We start from the raw sequence: 25,074 nt of genomic DNA, 5'->3' as shown, positions 1-25,074 counted from the left end.
CATTTATTCACTCTAATTTAAGGTTTTGCGTGCCAGTAATACATTTAAACATTTCTAGAAGGTCTCTTTCTATAAGTCTATAATATATAACTAAACTATTGTTGTATGTAAAGTAAATAAGGTTTTTAAAAAGTTTAAGAAGCTTCATTTAAAATTAAATTAAAATGCAGAGCCCCCTGGACCAGTGGCTAGGACCTGAGCAGTGTGAGTGCCACTGAAAATCAGCTCATGTGCTGCCTTCGGCACACGCGTCATAGGTTGCCTACCCCTGCTGTAACAAGTGGCCAGGGCCAGCTTTAGGCACTGTGGGGCTCGATTTGAAAGAGCTGCTGCCGAAGACAGTGGAGGGACTTCGGTGGCAGCTCATTTGGCTCCAGTGCCTTCGGTGGCATGGCAGTGGAGGGTCCTTCTTCCGCGGCACTGATAGAGCTGCTGCCGAGGACAGCAGCGGCAGCTCTATAGGCTGCCGGTGCCCTTGACGGCACGTCAGCGGAGGGTCCTTAGGGATTTTGTGGGGCGTCTTAGGGGCGTGGGAACTGATGCAGGGGAATTGTGTGAATCGCCCTAAAACCGGCTGCAAGTGGCCCCTCCCAGGCACTGCCTTGTGGACTCAGCACAGCCCTGCAAGTGGCCCATTTCCTCAGTTTCCCTTTGAGTCCCCAGTAATTCCATGCAATCTTATCTTTTCATCCCAAACAATTTATTTACAAACATGTGTAAGTACTCCATAATATATCCCAAAACATAGTCCATATCACCCCAGTGTAAATAATACTCCTCTTCTTTCTGTGTGCAACCCTGTTCCTTCCAGCGGGGACTCCCACAGCCTCTCTGCTGGGAGTATTCTTTTACCGTTCCTCTGGTCCAGCTCTCCAGCAAGGAGATGCCAGTGGGTAAGCCTCTCCACTGCTCTCTCTTCTTTCAGCCTTCTCTGGCCCTTGGCTCTGGCTTAGGGTCATCAGGCAACTCCCTCTGCTGCTGCTCCTCCTCCTTCTGCTTTCAGACATCTGGCCCTACCTTTTTGGCTTAGATACACCAGCTAGCAAATCCCTCTTGCTGCTCTCCTACCTTTAGCCTTCTCCCAGGAAGCACCTTCTTTCTTTGACAGTTCTCTTCTCCTACCTCACTCAGTCTGCTCTGATTCTCACTAGATCTCACAAGGCCTATTATTGCTCCCCAAATGCTGCCCTGCCGTTTTAACTGGCCCATCTGGGAACACTTGGCCTGGAACAGGAGTGCTGAGGCCAGTTTCACTTAATAGGCCAGCTACTCTGTTACACATTCTTTAACACTTTGTGTTGTGCGAGTATTAAAGATGAGAAAAACCTTAGTATCTGTCTTTAAACTGAATCCCTGGTTTTGGAGCCTCTGCCTTCAATTTGAGACAGTATCTGAGACCTAGGGATGACACTTTGCAAGAGATGTATTTTCCCTTCTAGGAGGTCATTTTTGGACCCCCCAATTCTGGCCTTTCCATAGTGAAGACACTGTTGGTGGCTCAAGTGCAAAGGAAAGTCCAGTAGCAGTGGAAGAAATTGGTTGCAACCGCCCTTCTGCCTTTTAAGCCTGGACTGACAGGAATCCAGGCTTAAAAGTCAGCAGCACTACCTGGGGAAAGGCCATGGCTAGAAGATGTAGTGACTCAACATGAAATACCTGTAATACTGCAGTAACTCTATTTCCTAACAACAAGTGTCAAGATTTTAACAGGTCCCATTATACTCCACTGTCTTATCTAACCTGTACTTAACTACTGATAGTCATGGTCCACAGCCATCAGCCACATCCTTTGATAAGTCTAGTCCACTGCACATTTACTCCTGAAGGTTATGGAAGTCCTCTGACTATCCAGCCTGAACTTTTCTTCCTTAGCTTCAGGACATTGTTCTTTTATCTCATTTTCTGAGGAGACAAATAATTCCTTTCCTTCTGTGACACTGTTAACACTATACTATGTTGCATTTAAGAGAATATTGTAGTTTTTCAGAATTCCATTTATATTAAAGAGTGATCAGTAAATAATGGAGCATTAGGTGCACTTACGTTCAGCTCTAAAACTATTCCAAGGCAATCATACACTAAAGATATGATTGTGGCTACAGCAACAACAATTACTGTCACAGCAACATGGAGAATGGTGGTAAGGGTCCCACTGAAAAACACATTGGAAATTACCTGAAATGAAAACACAGTTTGTAACTTTACTTTGGCCATTTATTTATTTTAACAAGCAGCATGTTTTAAATTCTATATGCTATGATTTATAATGAAAGCGAAAGGAGCAGGTGAGAATGTTACGGCTCTCAACCATCTCAAATTCTTGACTTCAGTGAGAAGTGTCCCTCCTTTTCCAGAAATTACTTCATATTAAAATTATGCAAACCCCCCCAACATTTGACTTTCCTATATTTTCAGGACATGGTGTCATTATTCTCTTTCACTGGATAAACACAGTGAAACCTTCTTACCATGAAGTCATTTATTAAAAGAAAAGATTTCCTACAAATTTCCCATTAATTGATAACAGTACAGTGAAACATTCCAGGATTTTCCCTCTACTTCGCTATAAATCCCCTGCCCCAGTTACAACCACCTCTTGAATACTATACTGTGTGAGTCACCATACTGGAGTTCACTATGTGCCAGTTCCATTATACCACACTGAGAATTTAAGCAGCAGTATTCAAGAAAACAATATTGATGTAAGCAGAGTCAGGATGAGCTCTACCCTGACATTGGTGGTGAATTATGGGGAGTGTAGAAAGGAATTTTAGGTATTTGCATTGGTACACCCACCCCACCTAGCATAGCCCACGGCATCCTGGGATGGTTATTTTGACAGCTCTGGGATCCCCAATTTCTTGTTATTGGGGCAGGAAGAATAAAGTGTTGTACCTGAATTATGTGAAGAGGAACTATGAGACTGCTTTTGCCAGAGATGTCTGCAATTATAATTAAGTAGTAACTTGGCTAGACAAGGGACATGGGTGCCAAACCCATTGAAATAGAGAGGTTGGGGATGGTGTGTGACCTGAGGTATGGGCCCTTTGGAGGGCCTGGAACACCAATTGCACGCTCCTCTCTCCATGTTGAAGTGAGAGCTAATTTTGATTCCATAGGGTCCATCTAGAGGCTGCTGACTGAATTAATGTTGGGCCAGATGGTGCACCAGCACCAGGGCTCCCCTACTCAAGTGAAATCACTAAAAGGCTAAGCTTACTGAGCTGAGATCATGAGTGCCTGTGTTAATAGTGGGGGAGCCTGAAGTTTTATCGCTAAGGCGGTGGCAGAGCGGAGCAGTTTGCAAGCATTTGGAGGCAAGCCCATGGATACAGGTGAGCGGCAGTGGAGCGGTTTGCAGGAGAAATGGCTGGAGTGGCTCACGGGTCGGATGAGAGCGGCACAGCTGGTGTAGTGGAGCTGATTGTGGTGAAGGCTGCAGCAGAACTCCACAGAGAGGCAAAGCAGTTGGCCCTGGCCCACGTAAGGTGCCCCTTAACACCCTGTGTGTGCCCCCCACCATTTCCACTCAGGCTGGGGGGTAAAACTCTGCAGATAAACTTTTGAACTCTGGGATGGCACTGACCAGAGACTTTCGGGTAACTGGACTTTGGGGTGATTGTACTTAAGACCCTAAAGGGGAAAGGACATTGCCAAACATACTTGGAAGTGGGTTTTTGATTATGGTTTGTGTTATAATCCTGTTTGTGGTGTTTCTCCAACGTGATGCCACATTGTTTCCCTCCTTTATTAAAAGGATTTTGCTACACTCAAACTACGTGCTTGTGAGTGGGGAAGTATTGCCTCCTAGAGCTGGGGGGGGGAGGGGTGGGGGTAGTATGTAATTTCCCAGCTCACTGGGTGGGGGCTTGAGCCGGTTTTGCACTGTGTTATTGAAACGGAACCCCTGGATACTGAGCCCGGCCCTTGTTGCTGCCAACTCAGAGGGGAAGAAGGGTTACATTAAGTTTATGAAATCACAAGAAAAAGCCCACTAAATGCTATAGCTAGCATGCACCAGGCCTTTAGGTATTGATATTTACATAAGATTAGTCAGTAATTGCTATTAGGACAGATCTTACCATATATTTTACAGATTAAGCATATGATTAAAAACATCATGGAAGAAGAGATAAAATGTCTCACTTCTCTAGTCACAAAACATTCAATGGGGAAAGTCAGGATTATAGTGACTCCATAGCAAAACCTTCCAAATGTAGCAAGATCATCGTCTCTGCAATAGTTTTCAAATATATCTCCTAGAGAACAGTGAAAAATGAAATTATTTTCAAATTAATGACAACTATGGCTAATTATTAGCTGACATTTACACTTATGCAAATAGAGAGATAAGTCACCAGAGTAACTGTATACAAAAATTTGAGATTTCCTGACCCACTTTTGGACACAAAAATCAGAAAACAAGAATTAAATAATTTTGAATGTAATTTGTGATTAACTTTAACCACCCCGATAGTAACAGCATTTTCTATTATTTCTTGTATTCTCAAGATCATTTCAATTTAACTATTTACTTATCTATCTATCTATCATACACATATTACAGGGTTAAGCCTATTGTCATCCTATTTTTTGCAGCTTTCTTTTTGAGATTACTTTGTAATGGTGCTTCTGGCGTTTGTTTGTTTTTTTTCCCCAATCGGTATGCGACATAGTTTTAGAAAGAAAAACATTGGGTTAAAAAAAACAGATTTCCTTTCTGTTATTCTTAGGACAAGAACAATCACATAAGGAAGACTAGATGTGTACAGCTAGAGACCTGAATTTCCTGTGCATCATATTACAGGATCTAATCACAGCTGCAACACTATACTGGGGGATTTCAAACCTTCAAAGCCCTATGTAAACATATGGATTATTAACTGGTAATTCCTTTTGCATCTGTTTACTATTTTACTGCTATACAATTCAAGTAAACACCTCACCTAGTGATTATAGCAAAGGATCCCGGGGAAAGGTGACCATGGAATCTAGTTCAGGCTGAATGACTAACTTACCATGAACATGAACAAATCTTAAGACTATACCTAGATGGCCTACCAGGTCGTTTCCACCTCTGATTTCCATTATACTATATATGACTTGCTACTTTTAGGAGTCCAGTAGAGCTCAAGAAACAACCAGATTTGTTCTGGAGAAAGAAGAGATTGAGGGAACTGGTGAAAAAGATGGATGATGAGATGGAATTAGTGTATAATATACTATAGTGTCTAGTATATATATACACACAAAAAATAGGAAGGTATGACTCTCCCAGTCTCGAAATATATTTTTTAATCATCCTGTACTCAACCAGTCCATCTAGAAGGATGGGTACAAGCAATGACTAGAGTAGGTTGCTTTCCTGGATAAATAAATGGGGGCAGAAGGAGGAGGGAAGGGAGTGAAAATCCCCTACGCCAAGCACAGCTAAATGCTGCTGTCTGCCACAAAAAAAATGAGGTGATAAACCTTCTCTTACAGATTTAAACTGGACTGTAAAAGAATTGTGAAACAACTGAAGAAATATCTCTAAAATTGTTTGGCTGACTTGAGAAACAATGATGTATTTAGCAAATTTCTTCCTCCCTTAACGCTTACCTCTCTCTTCCCACTCATTCCCAAAGACAGAAAGAGCAAAATCTGTTACAAAGACAGTGAGAAGCCTATGGTACATTTCTGACATTAATAATCTAGGCTGCGGTTTCAAAGTGCATAACTGAGTTGTGCACATGAAAAATGTAACTCTGTTTAGACAGAGGATCCTCAAGGCAAAAGACTATGTTTTTAGGAATAGTAGACAGAAAATTGCTCCCCCCACACACCAACCTCACTCTCCCCTCACTGCTAGAAGGGAAGCTGACTCTCCTCAGCCCCCTCACACTCTCAGAATGTGTCTTTTCCTCCTCAGCAATAGGGAATGAGTTTTTCCCCATCAGCTGCTCAATTCTTCCAGAGATTTGTGTGTCAGTCATACCAGTCAGTGACAGCTTAGCCACCTGCACTCCAAGGCAATTTCATCCTGAAGGAGTGCAGGTGATGGAAGTATCATTGTTAAACTCTGATAAGATTCTGCTGGGCACATGGGAAACAACTCTAAGTTAGCCACTATAAGAGCACTGCCAGCAGAGTGTGTTGAGGGGATGTGTGGAAACTATTTAAGCTTTTATATGTACTCATCGTATTTCCCCATCCCTCTGGCCATGCTCTATCCCTGGGCAGTGCTGTTTATTTTTGTGCTTTGCTAAACCCATGCAATCCTTCCAACAGAGGGAAGCAGTTTTGTGCTAATGTGTATCTCCTTGGTGTGGACTTTCCACCAGCAGGGCTCTGCTCTTGAGTCTACACCATCTTCCACAGCATAGACCCTGGGCTGCCTTCTCATCCCACTCCTATATTTTTTGACTACTAGGTAAGAAGGGTAAATCCCACACATTTCTTTTCAAAGTATAAATAAAAAGACAAAGATCAGCTTGGCATTTCCTTCTCTCTCTACCCTGCAGGGAGTTAACTGAACCTCAAACAAAAAGGGTGGAAAGTGTCAGAAGCCAAGATAAGCCTTAAAATAGACACATAAAGTATCTTACCTTCTGTGTAGCCGGTAAATGTCACATATCCACATACAGCAAACACCACACTGATAAAAAGAGCCAGTGAGACAGACACATGAGTGATGCGAGACCAGTTACTCAGAGTGGGTTCTTCCAAAGAGCCATAGATTAAAAAGCTGTTATGATGGCAAACGAATGCTGAAACACACATGGCAATTTAAAAAAACAACAACATACATTTCATTAAAAATAAAAATTTTGTACCAAGCTAAGCTAGTGTACTCCAAGGCAGTGGAAATATAGCAGTTTAAATCAATTCATTATTACAAATACAAATGAAGGGTGCAGTACATAGCAAACATCAAACAGCATCACATTTTGGATATTTATCTCATTCTACGTGGGTCTCCACCTTCCACTCAGCCCATATGATTCTGATTTGTCATCCCCAGCAATGCCACCTGGTTCTCCCCTACTAACCCCCGACACAGCTTCCTGCTCACAATTCCACTTCAATCTCCAGTGCCTCCTTCTGGTGCGCACATCAGGTTTTATACCATGATCCAGTCTGGGGCTTCTCTGTTAACTATGCCCCAGAATGTACAGATGAAAAACTCCAGAAGATGTGACATTTCCCACTCTGGGACAACAGGCATGTTGTTCAGTAACAAGCAATCGGAAGACCTCAGAGTACCAGAACACTGGAGCCTACGGAGGGATATCAGAACAGTGGGAGTAGAAGTTAGAGTGGGGACTATGCATATGAGAGGAGATTTATCCAAACCTGAATAAAGGTTTAATTCTGGCTAATGGGAAATGATTAGGGCTAGCTCTAATTTTGCCTAAACCAGCTTAACACTAAGGTAAAGGGAAAATGCAACTGTCATGCAGATCCAGTCGTAAAGTAAAATTCTTTCAACCATTAGGGCTGACCGCAGATTGAGAAGAGATGTTCAGACACAAACATCCACTTACCAAATGACATCACCCCAATGGCTTGTATTGCATTAGACTTTGCAAATATCCAGGCATTCTCTGTTTTGGGTCTAAAACAGAAATTTGTTTTAATCGAATGTCCCCTACAGGTGATCAATGATTAGAATTATTTTAAAATACTACATATAACATAGTAAGGCTAGGCAGACCCTTCTGAAAAGAACTCCTCTGCACATTAGATCATGATGCTTTGGTAACAAAATGCTTGTCATTCAGAGATATCCTTTTTTCCCCTTGTATTTATAAAACTATCATTTCTAGGAGTGCTTCTTATGGCAATGTATTAGCACTTTTAATGAATAGTTCTGGTATTGTAACTTAAAAAAAAAAAGGTTGCCACTTCTTTGGATGTGGTACGTCTGGAAATGGCAATGAGGACAGTGAAGGCCACGGTGCTGACCCCATATGCGGTCAGGTTAGCCAAATAACACTGTAGATCTCTACTCTGAATATTATGGGACAGATTTTTCCTCTGGATCTGCACATGTAGATCCTGAGGATTTCAATGGGAGCTCCACATTTGTTCCTAGGACTTTAGCCCAAGTGTGACAAATTCTGCCCTCATTTGTGCAACCCCACAGTCCCAAATAGGTCTGTTCTTCAGGGATTGATATTCCCTCTGGTAGGGAGGGTCTTGCATATCCCCAGAGCCCTGAGGTAAGAAATAAATTTAAGGAAGTACAACTAGAACAGTCCTGCATATGGAGGAGTTTAGGACAGGATAAGGAAGGAGCCAAGGGATTCTGTATTATGTGGCTCCAATGACTTTATCAACCCCCCACAAGTTGTGTGGAAGAACTGCAGTGACTGTATGCCAAAGCAACAGCGAGCTGGGACAAAGGAGAACTGCTGTAGCCCTGAACCCTGGTCATAGGTTGGTAGATTTTGGTGGATTTTGCCACCTTATACACCACCCCTTCTCCCATGAATTTATTCAGGTTTTATACAGAGGAAATAAATTTCATTCTAGGGGCTTGTCAATACATGAGATTTTTCCAGATTTACTTACACAGTTAAACAGCAATAGCTAGATTGATATAACTTCCCATGTGGACACTCTTATTCAGGAATAAGAGTACCTTTTTTCAGTTTAGCTTGAACTGCTTCCAAAGCAACATAAGCTAAACAACAACAAAAAAACACTCTTTTATTCTGGTAGAAGGGTCTGCACAGGGAGTTACACCAACAGAACCATAGCAGCTTAAATTCACCTTACGAATAAGTCCCTGTGGAGGCAAGCCCAACGTGTATACTGAAATAATCAACAGTCAAACAAAACAGTTTCCACTACATGAATTCATGTCTTACCTGTCGCTGGGCTGCAGTTACCACTTTGATTTATGTATTTCTCAAATTGGGCATAATTTTATCATCTTATTATATAGAGAGTCTTGACAATCTAAACTGCTGTCAATCTCCATTTTAAAATATACTCAGGGAATGATGGCAGAATGAAATTTAGATTCAGGCCCAGAAACAAAAGTTTGCAACAATCTTTGTTAAATCAGATCCAGAGATTGATACATGAAGTTCCATCCTGTAAAATGATTTAGAAGCTCCATATATGTTGATGCACACTCTGGGGAAACGGAGAAGCAAGAACACCCTTTTTCTAAGCTGCAGTCTGTTCACATACCAGATGGAAGCTGTATACCAACTGAGCACTTCTTTTACAGAAGTTCTACAGAACAGACAAAATGGCATTACTATGGAGAATGCTGCCATACAGCTAGCTGCTGCTAATTTTGCTTGCTTCAATTTCCACTTTGTTTTGAGGGGAAGCTGCTGCCACCTGCTGCCTCAGCTGCCGTACTATTCCTTCACTGCAAAACAGCATGTCACAACCATCACACCACCTCTGTTTCTCTCTCCTCCTCTCTGTTATTAAATCAGCTCTTTCAAGCAGCAAATTCCTTAGCAGGTGTTAGTTTAGATGTTATTGCTGCCAAACTTTTAAACCCTTTCAAAACAGATTTATTTTTTTGTTCATTCTCTCCCCGCATTCATTATCTTCCCATTTCTTGAAACGTGTCAGGCTTTCCCTAAGAACAGATTGTAATAACAGCAATGACCTGATTATTCTAGCCTCCACATATAAAAATGTTGGTGTTATTTTATAAATTATGTTCCTTTACTATTAAATTCATATCAACCAAATAGGAAAATCTTCATTTTCCATTTTAAAAATATGGCTTATTAGATCCAGATGCATATTTGGCCCTGATTCAAAAAAGTATCACTATTCATGACAGCACTTAAACTTGAAGTGAAAGGGTTTTAAGCATGTTCCTAACCTGGCTTTTATATGCAGAAAATCACTTAATGTGGCACAGGTGGGCTGAGGAGTTTTTATACCTTGTTGGGGCGGGGGAAGGGGAGGGAGGCATGTCTCATAAAGAAGCAAGATTATGAGTGTCTCATAAAGAAAACAGTTGAGAATCTCTGTACTAGAGCAAGCTTCATCATCATGGCTGCCAGACCCTCCATCTCCTGGGATCCCAGGCCTTTCTTATCCTGATCCTGAGAGATGTCCTGACCAGACCAGGCGACATCCCAGGTGACATCGCCACTTCTACTGGCTTCATCAGAATCCCACACACCACCTGGGATTCTCTCTCTCTCTCTCTCTTCCCTCCTCCTGCCACTTCCTTTTCTTTCCCCATCTTATTTTTTTCTTTCCAATCTCTCTCCTTTTGCCTTCTGTTTAATAAAAGTCTGCCTGAGGTGGCCAAGACTGCATATTCTGCAATACTACTGTCAGCCTGTGACTAGAAATGCAGCTGAAAGAAATGGCCTGTAACAGCCTGATGCTGGTATAAATTTGCCAGGTTTCACAGTAGCTGATAAGACTGTGTGTTGTGCTTGTCTTTTCTAGCAGTCGTATTGCAAGTGAAACTCAGTATCAGAGACAGAAGCTGCATTTTCTATCTTTGCCATTCTGTTCTCTCCCCTCTTGCATGTGTTCATCTTGCTTTGTCTTTTAGGAAATGGAATCAGACTTTAACAGCAGCAGCAACTACAGCAACTCCAGCCTTTCTTAACCAACTTACCTCCCGCCCCCCAAAAGGACACATATTACCATCTTTAATACCATCTCAGACATTGTCAATTGAGGGTTTTTTTCCTTTTAAAAACTCTTTCCAGCTAAAGGTTAAAGGGCCATTATTAAAATGAAAGTCTTATTTAATACTTTACATTTCAAATGCTCTGTTTTTCCTTCTTTTCTATATCTTTAATGAAGGGTTAAAAGGATTTTTAATGGTGTGTTTCGTTTCTGTATTCAAACCCCAAATCTTGCTAAAAATTGTTTAATGTTGGACAGAAACAGAGTCTTGTTAATACCTTTGGCTCTTTGGGTCCTTTTATTCCATCCAGAGCCGGCTCCAGGCACCAGCTTACCAAGCACGTGCTTGGGGCGGCAACTCTGGACCAGGGCAGCACTTTAAGATATTCGGTGGCAATTCAGCGGAGGGTCCCTCACTTCCGCTCAGAGCGAAGGACCTCCCGCTGAATTGCCGCAGATCGCAATTGCGGCTTTTTTTTTTTTTTGGCTGCTTGGGGCGGCAAAACCCCTAGAGCCGGCCCTGATTCCATCTAAATTAATACAGCACCACATCACAGAACTACTATACCATTTAGCCTTATTGGGTCTCTCTGAACAGTAGAAAAACTCAGGACCTTAACTGCATTTCAGCAGGGCCAGCTCCAGGGGTTTTGCCGCCCCAAACAGCCAAAAAAAAAAAAAAAAAAATGGCACAAATCATATCGGCATCGTGCAATTCAGTGGAGTTCCTTGCCCGAGCGGAAGGGAGGACCCCCAACCAAATGCCGCGAATACCTAAAGCTGCCCCGCTGCCAGACGTGCCCAGACCCAAAGCAACCCGCGGTAAGGATGGTGCGGAGCCGGCCCTGGCCATTCAGCAGGATGAGAAGGATGGAGAGAAGGAGGAGCAAAATATAAATTGGAACAGTCTGCCTTCTTGCACAGATATACACTGCATGAAACAAAAAAAATAATCACAAAATATCAACTAAAAAACAGCCCACCAAACGAACTAACATACCAACTAAAGCAAGCATGAAAAATTAATGCCTACATCGTCTAAATGCACCTATGTGGAGAAAGCAAATAAGCTAGTGGGCTTATTCTATGAAATAATATTGGCAAATGCCCGGATAGCCTGGGTTCCGCGCTTCCTCTCGGGAGGTCAGGCCGATAGGCTGCCTCTGAACCAGTTCTAATCACTCCCATTGTCCTGAGGAGGGATGAGGAGGAGGAACCTGGCCCGCTCCTACTCAGTCCCAAACCCAGGCCGCTGGGCGTTGTGTGACCATTCTACACGGTTTCTCCCACTGTGGTTACTCCCTCATAACCCCGTCAGGCTTGTGAAAGGCTCCGCCTCTCTCTATACAAGCCTGGGCCCCTTGTACCGTAGTTTCTTGGTGCTTCCACATCCACCGCACACTCCCCAAACCGTCTATTCCTCTGGACGAACCTTTCTCGCAAACGCACATCGCCCAACCACCGCTCTCCTCAAACGACCAACAACCTTCACGAAGCATGGCTAAATCGCCAGAAGAAGCAGTGCTCTAACTGGAGTCAGGTGCTCTAATATGTTAATCTAAGAGAGTTTTGATTTGTACAAATATAAAAAATAATCATTCTTTTTAAAAAAAACATTGAATCAATTTCATCCTTGGTTTAACACTGACAATTTCAAATCAGGGACATTAGCGATTACATTAGACATAGCTATTTATTGCTGGCCAGTTTACAAAATATGGTACATTTTTTAAAGCACTCTAACATACTAAAATGTATGAAAGAGAAATGGATTAACAATATTTAAACTAAACCATGATAGCATCATAGCAATTTAGTTCTATTGCCACTGGAAGTCAGATTTTTTTCAATACACAGACATGGAGAAAACTAATTTATATTATCCTTTGACAGAATTGAGTATTCAAAAAGAATTTGTGAAATCTTTCTAACCAAGAATTATGATCCTAAAACCCTTTCTATTATAATATTAAGTGCAGGTTGTGAAAGACTGACAATTTCCTGCAATGTCCTGAATGGACTTTATTGACTTAAATTAAACATTTTTAAATTAGATTAATACCTATGGGGTCAAGTGTATTAAAAATAAAATTGCATATGTGTTGTTGTGAAATTGTATGTATTTCCATGGGAATGGTAAATAGGAGAACTGCACTGAGCGAGTAGGCAAATTCACTCAGATTGTAATATCTCCAGAGAAATCCCTCCCCCGGAAAAGTCCAAACATACTAGCTCAAACTAGATTCTCCATGGACCAGCAGACAAAGGAAGGAGTTTTGTATAAATAACTTGGATTTAAACTGGGTCAGGGCCTTCTTCCTCATTCAGCAAAATGGACAGGATCCCTGGTCCATGGAGGGCCCCATCCTTAGGGTAGGATTGGAGGGTCTGTGCTTCTTCTGAGCTAAAGCTATGATAAACTGGTACTCACAAGGAATAAGCCTTGGGTGAGCGTTTGAATGACTGTTCCTGCCAGAATCCATGTTAGGGTTAGGGTTAACTCTGGTAAGCTTATTAGCATGTCTGTAGGTTCTTTTATTGTTTTAAATACATTTTCTCTGTAATACTTTTACCTTAAGAATAAAGTTGGCTTACACGGGAAGTGCTGTGTTGTATCTCTGTAGCAATTCACCTCTTAACTGAAGAGAAAGCAAGAAGGTGTCCTTGGGCAACCTCTCTGTGCTGGGAATAACATGGTTAAGGTGGGGAACTGTCCAGACTGGAAATATCCCAGACAGAAGGGAGAGTGGCCTGGGCCCTCACCCAAGGGAGACAACAGCAAGGGAGCTGGAAGCCTGAGGGAGGTGCTTTGTTGGAAATAAGTCTGAGGGGAATACAGAGGCAGTAAGTTGTATTTATATAATATCTTATGAGTTAACTGACCATTTAAAATGCAACCAGAAAAATAAAATAATGGTTTTAATATCACTGACATTTAAAAATTATTGTAAAGCTCAAGCTGATTTGAAAATGCCTGTAAAATGCCTCCATCACCACATGCATTTCTTTGCATGAACATTTTTAAATAAAATGGAGTTTTTACAGCTATGTTATATGTAATAAGAGTTTAAAAATGAAATGATGGTAGGATTCTGAACTTCAGCTACGGGGTTGTGAATAGAGATGTCTAAAGAGTCAATCTTTAGACAGTATGAATACTCAAGAGCCTGCAGGAGTGCTGGAACAATTTGTATAGTGGGGATGCTGAGAGCCACTGAACCAAACTGTAAACCGTGTACATGATGGAAATTACTTCAAACCATGGGTTGCTGCCGCACCCCCAGCACTCCTCGTTCCAGAACCTATGAGAGCCTGAGTACCTGCTGATAATAAATGGACTGTGCATTAATGACATGAAACACTAACTGCTCTGACTGAAACACAACCGTCTTGTCCGGATATGTGACACCAAACTGAGATTGTGCTATTTGGGAATAACTCCAGAAAAGTAAAATCCTTAAACCTAACCATACTCAGGAAGTGCATCCTCTCCTATATTCTTAGAGTAAATAACCAAACCTCTCAGTACTGGAACAGAACTTAATAACCACAGTTTGCACTATCTAATTTCCACACAGTATCCGTACAGTGCAATACCACACACACAAAATTTTATATATGAGTGCCGCCCTTTGATACGGGAGACCACCCTTTGATACGGGAGACCGGGGTTCAAATCCCGGTTGGTACCCAACTTTCCAGTAGGGGTCCTTGGGCAAAAGACCCCCTAACGCTTCACCTGCCTACCTCAAATATGAGAGTGACACCAAACTAGGACGAGTTATGCCGGCTCGGACGTCGCCCAGATTAACAAGGTCTGCACCAGAGGTTGAGGAACCAGGACAATCTGATGATAAGTGGGCTACTGGAACAAACCATTCATGGACAAGACAAGAGAACCTGGAATTGATGGAATGCTACTACAACAGTAGACCTAATGAGAGGGATGTATGAAACGTATGAGGGGACTATGGATGGACAAAAACCTACATCCACACTTACTGAGAAACAGCTAGTTACCAACGCCTTCAACATAGTAAAAAGAGGAAGCTGCTCTCACAGCTTGAGATAGACCAACTCCACATTGCATCCCAGACTCAAGAAGACCTGGAAGAACAAGTGGATGTGCAGACCCACACCTGAAGCTGAAACTTCACTGCCACCCGCTCATTGCAAAGCACAGCAGCTGATATGAGGCATAAGATCATGAAGAAACTAGCTACAATCAATCGCTTCGAGACTGATTACCAAAGGCTCAGTGGAGAAGTACCATCAGATAGTATGTTAGAAGATTGCCAATAGAGCCCTCATGACAATCCCCTACTACACCATAACTCAAACCAATGAACTGGTATAACGCTACAGCCTCTGTATCCTGGAGTATGCTTGGCTACACGATCAAGAAGAACAACAGTATGTACCCACCCTGGAAAATGAGGTTGGAAGATAAGATCAAGGCGACTCGAGAGAAAGTTAGTCAGCTGGTGGAACTACAGAAGGGTGTAGAGATTAAGGATAAGACTTGGCTACTGAAAAAATACAAGGGCCTGACTCCATCTGAAGCCCTAGAGACCGCTAAACAAGGCTCACAGCACTGGCTACCAGGCTAAGGAGATACACTAGAGAAGCAGAGGCAAAAAAGTAAATGCCCTGTTCTCCAAAGTAACCATCCAAGGTGTACTCCAACTGCAGTGCAACACACACAATAACAGCAGAGCCACCAGCAGCAGAAACTGAACAGTACTGAAAGAACATACGGGAGAAAGAGAAGACTCATAACACCAGTGCAAAGTGGCTGCAGGACCTGAGAACAAGCACAGCAATCTCTCCAGAACAGAACCAGTCACCATCACAGTAGAAGACATCCAGCAGCGGGTCAAGAACATGAAGAGCTGGACAGCACCTGGACCAGACATGATCCACACCTACTGGCTAAAGAAACTAACAGCAGTGCATGAACACCTAGCAGCACAGATGAATCAGCTGCTAGCAGCAGGCTCCCACCCAAAACTGGCTAACACAAGGAAGGACAGTGCGATCATGAAAGACCCCTGCAAGGGAACAGAACCGTCCAACTACCGCCAATAACTGCTCCTCACAACATGGAAAGTCCTATCAGGCATCATAGCACCAAGCTACAGGACCACATGGGCCAGTAACATGAGCACAGCTCAGAAAGGGCATTGGGAAAACACCAGAGGCTCAAAACACCAGTTGCTCATAGATATGAGCAGCTCAAGCTCAAGGATTCTAGACAGACCAATCTGAGCACAGCCTGGATTGACTACAGAAAAGCCCTACGACTCAATGCCGCACACGTGGATCTGTGAATGTCTGGCGCTATACAAAGTCAACAGGACACTAAGGACCTTCCTCAAGAACTCAATGGGACTATGGAAGACAACACTAGAAGTCAACTCAAGGCAGCTTGCACAAGTGGCCATCAAGTGCGGCATATACCAAGGTGAAAAAAAATGCACTGTCCCCGCTGCTGTTCTGCATAGGCTTTAAACCCCCCTCAGCCAGATAATCAAAGGACTGGATACGGGTACAGGTTCAGGAGTGGAACTACCAGCAGCCACCTCCTCTACATGGATGATATCAAGCTGTATGCTAAGAATGAACGAGACATCGACTCACTAATCACCTGACGCGGATCTACAGTGAGGGATATTCGGATGTCATTCGGACTGGAGAAGTGTGGCCGGATGGTAGTGAAGAAGAGGAAGGTAGTCAAGACTGATGGGTTGGAACTACCAGCGGCCACATAGCAGACATACAGACCAGCTACAAGTACCTTGGCGTCCCACAGTCACACGGAAACCACGATGAGGAGGCAAGGAAGACAGCAACATCCAAGTATACCAAAGGAATAAGACAGGTCTAGAAAGAAGCCAGCTCAGTGGGAAGAACAAGATCCACCGCCATCAACAGATACGCCCTGCCGGTCATCAGATACCCTGCCAGTATAGTGAGCTACACAAATAGGAGTTATGCGGCTCGGACGCTCGCCCAGATTAACAAGGTTCTGCACCAGAGGTTGAGGAACCAGGAACATCTGATGAAGTGGGCTACTGGAAAACCATTCAGGACAAGACACAGAGAACGCTGATAATTGATGAATGCTACTACAACAGTAGACCTAATGAGAGGGGATTATGGAAACGTATGAGGGGACTATGGATGGACACAAGACCACATCCACACTATGAGAAAAACAAGTTATTCACAAACGCCTTCAACATAGTAAAGAGGAAGCGTCTCACAGCTTGAATAGAACCACTCCACATGGCATCCAGATCAGAAGACTGGAAGAACAATGATGTGCTAGCGCCACCACCTGCAGCTGAACTTCACTGCCACCCGCTCATTCGCAAAGCACGCAGCTGATATGAGGCATAATCATGACATGAGAACTAGCTACAATCACCTTCGAGACTGATTACAGGTCGTGAGAAAGTAACCATCAGATAGTATGTTAGAAGCTGACCAATAGAGCCCTCATGACAATCCCTACCTAACACCATAACTAACCAATGAACTGGTAACGCTACAGCCTCTGTATCCTGGAGATCTGCTGACACGATCAAGAGAACAACAGTTATGTGACCCACCTGGGAAATGAGTGGCAATAGAGCAAGGCGACTCGGAGAGAAAAGTTAGTCAGCTGGGTGAACTACAGAGGGTGTAGAGATTAGGATAACTTGGCTACGAAAACAATACGAGGCCTGGACTCCATTGAGCCCTAGAGACGCTAAACAAAGGCTCAGCACTTGGCACCACGCTAAGGAGAACACTAGACAGCAGAGGCCAAAAAGAAAATGCCCTGTTCCTCCAAAGACAATCCAAGGTGTACTCCCAACGAGTGCAAAACATCAGCAGAGCACCAAGCGGCTGTGACTCCTAAGCGGGGTGAGTGGCTCCAACAGATCCCAGGAACAACATCAGAGCTCTCTGTCCAGAAGAGTGCAGTGCTAGGAACAGCTAAGATACTACGCAGAACCCTCAAACTCCCAGGCCTCTGGTAGAGGACCTGAGGTTGAGGAAGACACATACCACCCATAGGGGTGAGAGGGGAATTTTTTTTTAATATATATAAATAAACTATCCCTTAACATTTTCCTTAACATGTAAAATAGGAATGGAAAGAACGTATCACTCAATTAAGTTGATTTTTCTGTTTTTATAGGAAGCATTATGATGTCTGTCCCTTATGGGACACATTCTTCAATTTATTCCTGAACTGGAGTTTAAAAAGCAGAAACTTAGCGGCAGTAGAAAAACACAGTGAGCTGTATAAGCAAACACTAACTGTGATGTCTAGTTCACTGTTAGATTGAAAGCCAGGAGCTCGGGAATTCTAATTTGACCTCTTACATTTATTCCCTCTATCTCAGTGGGGGATGAAGATCACAAAGGCTTTAGCAACCTTCATGGAACTTAAAGAGAGGACAAGTTGCAAGAGGGAAGAGTTTTGAAGAGCACCAAGAAGTCAGTTTGTGTGCACAAGGATAGCTGCAGTTACAGTGCCTTGTTAAATAGTTTTCTTAGTAAAAAGCTAGTTTAGTTTAAGAAACATGGAGTCCAGCATCCAATACGTTAAATAGTTTCTTCTCTGAAAGAAAGAGTGGAGGAGCTTAAGTCGAAATTGACATGAAATGGAAGCTAGCATAGAGAAACACTAAAAGTAACAACAATCACAAGGAGTAAACGCTGGCTGACATCCAGAACAGGAGGGAGGTGGAACATGAAGGACAATGGATGAATCAAGAAAGAGTATAAGTTGTAAGAAGAGCAGAAAGGAAAAATGTATGGGGCCATTTAGCCCTGATACCTGCAGCAAAAATAGGAGAGGATTAAACTGAAAGAGATCTTAAGGGAGGTTACTAGCCCAACCAACAATGAAGAGGCCACAAATTAAATGAAGCCAACAGCAAGACAGAATTGGCAAGTAATTCTAATTGCTTACTCTACTGAGGTGTGTGGCCTGAGACATGTGTTTCCCAGATAAAGTAAGACTGTATTCAGTCTCCAGGACACCAATAGAATGTATATCACAATAAAGGTGCTGGCTAATGTAAAGAATGCTGGGGAATACCCACTGTTTGTAGTCCAAGAACAGAAAGGCTACAAATGCTGTTGTGGTGGAAGGTGCATCACATAAAGCTCTGGAGTCAGACCCAGACAAAATTGTTTGGTCACAATATGGTCTGGGTCTTTTTTGTTATTAAAATGTTAAAGGCTCCATCACAAAATCCATTGTGAGGGGAAATCATTCTGTCTTTAGTGTTGTACACTGTCAAATAAGAGACAGCGAGCCTGGTTTTTCAGACTATGGAGGGAGCAAGGTTATCTCTGATCTCAGCCCAGCCACACACAGTAGGGATAGAGAGCTTATTGAAATGAAAAAAGTATTTACAAAAGAGGAACAAAAGTCACACTTTTGTACCAGATGAGCTGCATGTTTTGTACCAGCAAGACTTCCATCTTCTTGAATGGAAGATTGGTGATAAAACTGCTATATTAAGGTGCAGACTGGCAATTATCAAGATGACTCTTCTAATGGAGCACCAGACAGCAGATTTAATTCAGGTTTGACTTCTAAATTTATAGACTTAAATTGTGGAATTCAGTTTCTTTTCTGTGGCAAAACTGTAGAATGAAATAGGGAGTGTGGAATGTTAGTTTTATGCTCTAGATTAAACTATTTCAAAAACTGTAGCCACTGAATTTAATCCTTAGTCAACATTATGAAAGGTAAATTAATAATGCTCAAGTTAGCCTTTAACTTCTAATTGACAGAGGTCCTTCTGACCATCAAGGAAAATAAATATCTAAAAATAAGTGACATCAGCTAAAATTCTGGCATGGCCCTACTTGAACATAATTGTGTATTTCCTCACTCTTTCTTAATGAACTGATTAGTAGTGGTGTAAATATAGAATGTCTTTGTTTTTACTTTTAAATTTCACTATATGGTAAAGTTTCTTTGGTTGTTACATGATTATTAAGGAGCAAGAGAGCATCATATTCCTACTTTCATGCCGTTTTCTTGAACACTTGGTGTTTCATTCCTGTGATCAGCTGCCAGATGCATAATTCTCTCACAGCTACATTTGTGTGTGATCTTTATAGAGGTTGCTCTCAAAAATGTTGTGATGATTTATTTATTATGCAGGCACTGACATAATGGTATTCTTTCAAAATCAACACCAAAAAAAGTTAAAATGCTCTGTCTTTATAAATGGCATTACCTATTATCCCTTTTCTATCAATGTATATTCATAATTTCATCCTTAAGACATGAAATAGCTTAATGCAATACGAATGTGTTTGAAGACTGTTACATTCTGAAGATGAGATAATCCTAACTCACTGTTGTTTCTGAAGGTGTTAAAAAATTAACCCAGTATAAGCAGATGGAAGTAAAATGAGGGAGAAACAGTCTTTTTTTTACTCCACAACCTCTCAATTGTAATGAGGGCAAAAACTGTAGGCTGCACACTGGATGTTCTTAGCAGCTACACTATCAGCTTCAGACTGCAGTGATTATTTATTTATATACGTGACTTGCAATGAAAGCAAAACTGAAAAAAATATATAATGCTCTGACGCTACTTATGCCATAAGGGAAAAAAAGTCAAAAAAAATATCCTGATGCAAATATCAATTATTTCTGAAGCCTTCCACAAAAAATAAAATAAAATAAAATAAAAATCCCCCTCAGTCCCACTCCCTCACCCATACAAAAAAGCAGATATCTTAGTTTTTAGATTAACTGAACATTAACATTAAAGCATGGTTTGGTATTGAACAATGCCAAATTACTACAAGCCTCCCAGAAGAGCCTCCTAGGAGAATACAAGAAAATTGCATTTCAAAGGAAATAAGTGTGGCAAAAAGGTTTACTTTAGGTCTGCCTCTTGGCACATTTTGACTGAACCCTAGAGACACCTGAATAGACAATTTAAAGCTTAGGCTCACCAGTGAGACTTTTAAATTTTCTCAGTTACATCAACAATAAAGAAAAATACATGACAAGCTTATAGGAATACAAAAAGGATTTAAAAGAAAAAATGTCAGACTAGGTGAAAAATATATTTTGGGTCCCCCAAGATATATTAGGGAGATCTGGCTTACTTTGCCAGTCCCCTCTTTAAAGGCAAAGGGAAGAGAAAACCCTCTAAGAGCCAAACAGAATTCAGAAGCCCAAGCATCCGTCCAAAGACACTGGTGGTGAAGGAGGTAGCACCGAACTGTCACAAGACAAGGAAGGAAGACTGCAGTACATAGTTGCTGCTTTAAAAGCAAGAATAAGACATGCAATATAAATAAAATCTAACATGGTGAAGTTAAGTTCAAATGAGGACAAAAATGCAATACTTGTTGAAAATGGCTGAATTTTTTTTTAAAAGCCACAAGTTTATTTAACTTGAATCTAATAAACCTCTGTAAACCCAAGGTCTAGTCATGCTAGTAGCTTGAAAAGATGGAATTCTCTCATTCCTTGTACTGGTTTCTGGCTCATTTCTATGTGAATCAAGACCTGTTGTACTGATACACTGCTAGCACCATACCGGTATCACCACCCCTTCTCACTCAGAAAGACACTTATTCTTCCCAAGCTTGGACTGACACCTATCTGTCCAAGTGGCAGATGACTTGATATCCATTCTGCAAAGAGAAACATGTGCCCTATCTCTTAAATGTTGCAAGACAGAAAGACTATTCCCATTCACTCCTCTTTAGCAGGCGGGATATTGAAATGGGACTCAAGAGACCTGGGTTCAATTAGCATGCTCAGCCAGACACATTCTCTATGGCTTTAGGCATATCATTTAATGTAGCTTCTGCTCAGGTCCCAGACTGTAAAATGGGGATATATGGCCCCGTCCACATAGTAAGTACCTAGATCAATGGTGGGCAACCTGTGGCATACGGGCTGCATGCGGCCCATCAGGGTAATCTGCTGGTGGGCCGCCAGACATTTTGTTTACATTTGCACAGCTGCCCGCAGCTCCCAGTGGCTGCGGTTCGCCGTTCCCAGCCAATGGGAGCTGTGGGAAAGAGCGCGGGCCGCAGAGACGTGCTGGCCGTCGCTTCACGCAGCTCCCATTGGCTGGGAATGGTGAAAAGGTTTACACAATGAAAATATATCTCATTCTAAATATACAACTAGAAATAGATACCAGAAAAAGGTTTATGGGGCTTTTAGAAAAGTTAGTCTCTTTATTAGATTAGATTTTGTAAGGAGAAGTGTTAAAAAAAAAAAAAGTGTCTCAAAGAAGCCTCAAAATAATCTACCATAAAATACCAAAATCACTTCTTAAAAAATCATCATTGGTTTTTTAATTTAAAAAAACCCTGAACAATGCCCCATGTTTTACAATATGCTATTACGATGGTGTTACCATAGTAACAAGGTCATCATCAGTAGCCATTATATATTACTTCATTTTTGACAAGGGAGTTAGAAATCTCTCTTTCAAATGTGCATTTAACAAGCTCTGAGAGACACCAAAGCTTACCAGATCATTCCACTGAAACAAAACAAGGAAAAACACAGAGCTGAATGGATCATCTTTTATGGATCTAACACATGTACATTTGTCACGTTTTCAGAAACAAGACTGCATTCTAGCTACTGTGCCAACACTAAAAAAAATATGCCCTATGATTGGCTTAATTATGAGACAGTGATCAAACAAGACAAATAAATGGTTATGTGAAGCAATGTTCAAACAGATATGCTAACTGCTCTACGGTGTAAGAAGCTACTTCACATACTGTACAAACACTGAAAATACTGCATAAACAAAACCAATCGATAAAAAATTAATTATACATTCAAATAAAGGCTGTTTTCCTTACTACGAGAATTTCACATACAACTGAGGACACCATTCATTAAACAATGGACAAAGCAAATGTTTGGGTTTATGAATGCATGCAGTGAACCATCCGGAACACTGCAATACCAAGTATTTCTCAAAGTGCAGTAGAGTGCAATTTCTGCCTGCTCATTCAGCGGAGAATGATGTAATGGTGTTTTTATTTACTGTATAGTTCAATCTTTTTTTGTTTTCCCCTACTTGTTTTCCAGTTCTGGAATTTGAAATAATTATTTTAATGAACAGTGAAATGTCAATATTAATTACATTAATTTAACATCAGTTCCAACTTGACTGTCCCCTATGTGAAAAACAGTTAGATATGACATTTCAAGGACATCTACTCTCAGAATCATCATTTCTGAAAGTACTATCTTCGAAGGAGAGAATGAGAAGAAATAAAATATCAGAAACAGTATCTACAAGCAACACATCCTTATCATAAAAGTAGATTTAATCTAATAATTTTAAACCACTACATATTAACCCAGAAAACACGCAAAGCGGCATTAAGCGTGTGCACAAATATGAGCAAGAATGCAGAATTTTAAGACTGAAATACCATCCTCAATCTATACTACTTTGAACCAGATTGGGCCATTAAGGCACTGGCTTACTTTTGCACTCATGCGCCATTCCGGGAGGAATTCTGGGAACAACTGTGTCTTAGGAGCCATAATTTCTCTGCCAACACTCCACCATGCAGGGGGAGTATGTCCACTGAGCATTCTTTGTACAGTTGGCTTGCTACCTAGATTAGTGCTAGGGTAGAGCATGGCTATGGCCATGCTTTCCTCTTTGGAGTAATTCACACACCAAGATGCTAAATGGAAGCAGTCCCTATGCTCTTCCAAGCACACAACTGCTACTGTAAATGGTCCCTTGTTCAGGAGATGCAAGAAAAAGAATGCCCCTGCTTGAATCAGGCACAATCTAGCTTTTTGTCTATGGAACCTGCTGCAGTAGTGGACAATCTTGCATGCCATGTGTAAGATGTTCTAATCCCAGGACACAGCTGCACAATATAGATGAGTTAAGGATGAGATTTCAGCCATAATCTGAGTAAACTACAGAAGAATTTAAACCACCACATATGTAGCTGCATCCCTTCCTTATCCCTATATCATAAATTCTAATCTCAATAGAACTGAACAGCAGGTTTAAAACAACTTTTCAATTTGCTATTAGTAAAATGTATGTTATTTCCAATCTTTAAGAGAGACAAGACCTGGTGTTTTACTTCTACACATACAAATGCGATATAATCACAATAGAGAAAGTACATTTGATTTGTAAAATTCACTCTGTGGCAGCCAGAAGTGATAAAAAATACTTACACTAGTGGGCTAAGAGTAGCTGCCCTTATCATCACAATGACCAGGATTACAGCTGTTAAAATCAGAGAAATAAAAGATACCTGCAAATTACAATTCAAACGTTTTATCAGTTCGCTGGTCGGAATTTCAGTAGTTTTAACAATGCATTATTCTATTTGAAAACTTTCTTCTTTCTTCCAAAAAGTGAAATTAATAGCATAGCTACATTTTTTAAAGTGTCTGCCTTTCCAGAGAAGCAGGTCTTTGTTTTTAAAGAAGCATTCCAAGATTTCCATGTTTTATTTGCTGTCATTGTCTTTTAACTGCTTTATGACCAATTGAGCCTTTAGTTCACTGCTTCTACAAAGAGATTGTTTGTAGAAATGGTGAGCATCTTTGGTTATTTCATTTAGAATTGTGAATGCTCAGCAGCTCTGAAAAATCAGACCCAGTGTAGCTATTTTATGAGTAAATGGCAAATGTAATTATGTAGGTAAAGACTGCTGTTTGTGTAGCAGCAAATATGGCTCTCTTCCCTTGTATTTTGAGAATGCAGGTTGGCTAGTCCCTTCCAGTGAACAGCAATTTTTTTCCTGTATCTGAGTGGTTGTATAACACAACTTGATCTGAAATTACAAAACATCAGACAGATTCTACCCAGACTTAAGCAAGTACAACTTCATGGAAGTCAGTGAAGTTGCATCTGCTTACAGCTGGTATGAATTTGGCTTTATATCTTTTAGGACACACGAGACATCTATAAACGTTTTAAGCTTAAGGTATTATAAAGCATGCAATTGTAAAGACATTTAGTATACATAGGCCTCAATTTTGCATTCTGATAAGCATGGACACTATTGCTTCCCCGCTGTCATCATTATACAAATGATTTGAGCGACATTCTTAGGGGGAGATGATGATGTAAGATTAAGTAGCTGCAAACCAGATTGGGTCGCCGCCGGGCATAAAAAGGGTTGCAGTTTGGCAGCATTGGTCTTAGAGCCAAATGCACCTTACTTCAGTCAGTTGAGTGGCCTTAGAGCTGGTCTACACTGGGGGAGGGCGGGAATTGATCTAAGATACGCAACTTCAGCTATGTGAATAGCGTAGCTGAAGTCTAAGTATCTTAGATTGATTTGCCTCTCGTCCTCACGGCGCAAGATTGATGTCCGCAGCTCCCGCGGCGCCGTTCGCGCTAGTGGAGTTCCAGAGTTGATGGGAGCGCTTTCGGGGATCAATATATCGCATCTAGATGA

The 25,074-nt window shown here is 41.5% G+C and overlaps 1 protein-coding gene across 3 annotated transcripts in view; it reads right to left on the bottom strand.

Annotated features, from left to right (window-relative positions):
• The window catches only part of SLC38A11 (solute carrier family 38 member 11), a 47,145-nt gene that overhangs the window by 6,383 nt on the left and 15,688 nt on the right, over window positions 1-25,074 (bottom strand). For 2 of the 3 annotated variants that reach the window (XM_032769766.2, XM_032769768.2), the window contains 5 exons: window positions 23,840-23,919; window positions 7,527-7,597; window positions 6,588-6,749; window positions 4,147-4,259; window positions 2,044-2,175 (listed from right to left, as the gene is read on the bottom strand). In XM_032769766.2, the coding sequence (XP_032625657.1) occupies window positions 2,044-2,175; window positions 4,147-4,259; window positions 6,588-6,749; window positions 7,527-7,597; window positions 23,840-23,919 (558 nt within the window). The remainder of the gene's footprint in view (window positions 1-2,043; window positions 2,176-4,146; window positions 4,260-6,587; window positions 6,750-7,526; window positions 7,598-23,839; window positions 23,920-25,074) is intronic. The other variant, XM_032769771.2, reaches the window with a different exon arrangement.

Source organism: Chelonoidis abingdonii, chromosome 10 (genome assembly GCF_003597395.2).
Source record: "Chelonoidis abingdonii isolate Lonesome George chromosome 10, CheloAbing_2.0, whole genome shotgun sequence".
NCBI classification, from domain to species: domain Eukaryota; kingdom Metazoa; phylum Chordata; order Testudines; family Testudinidae; genus Chelonoidis; species Chelonoidis abingdonii.
The sequence above is the reverse complement of the archived record's forward strand: the minus strand, read 5'-3'. Positions and strand labels throughout refer to the sequence as shown.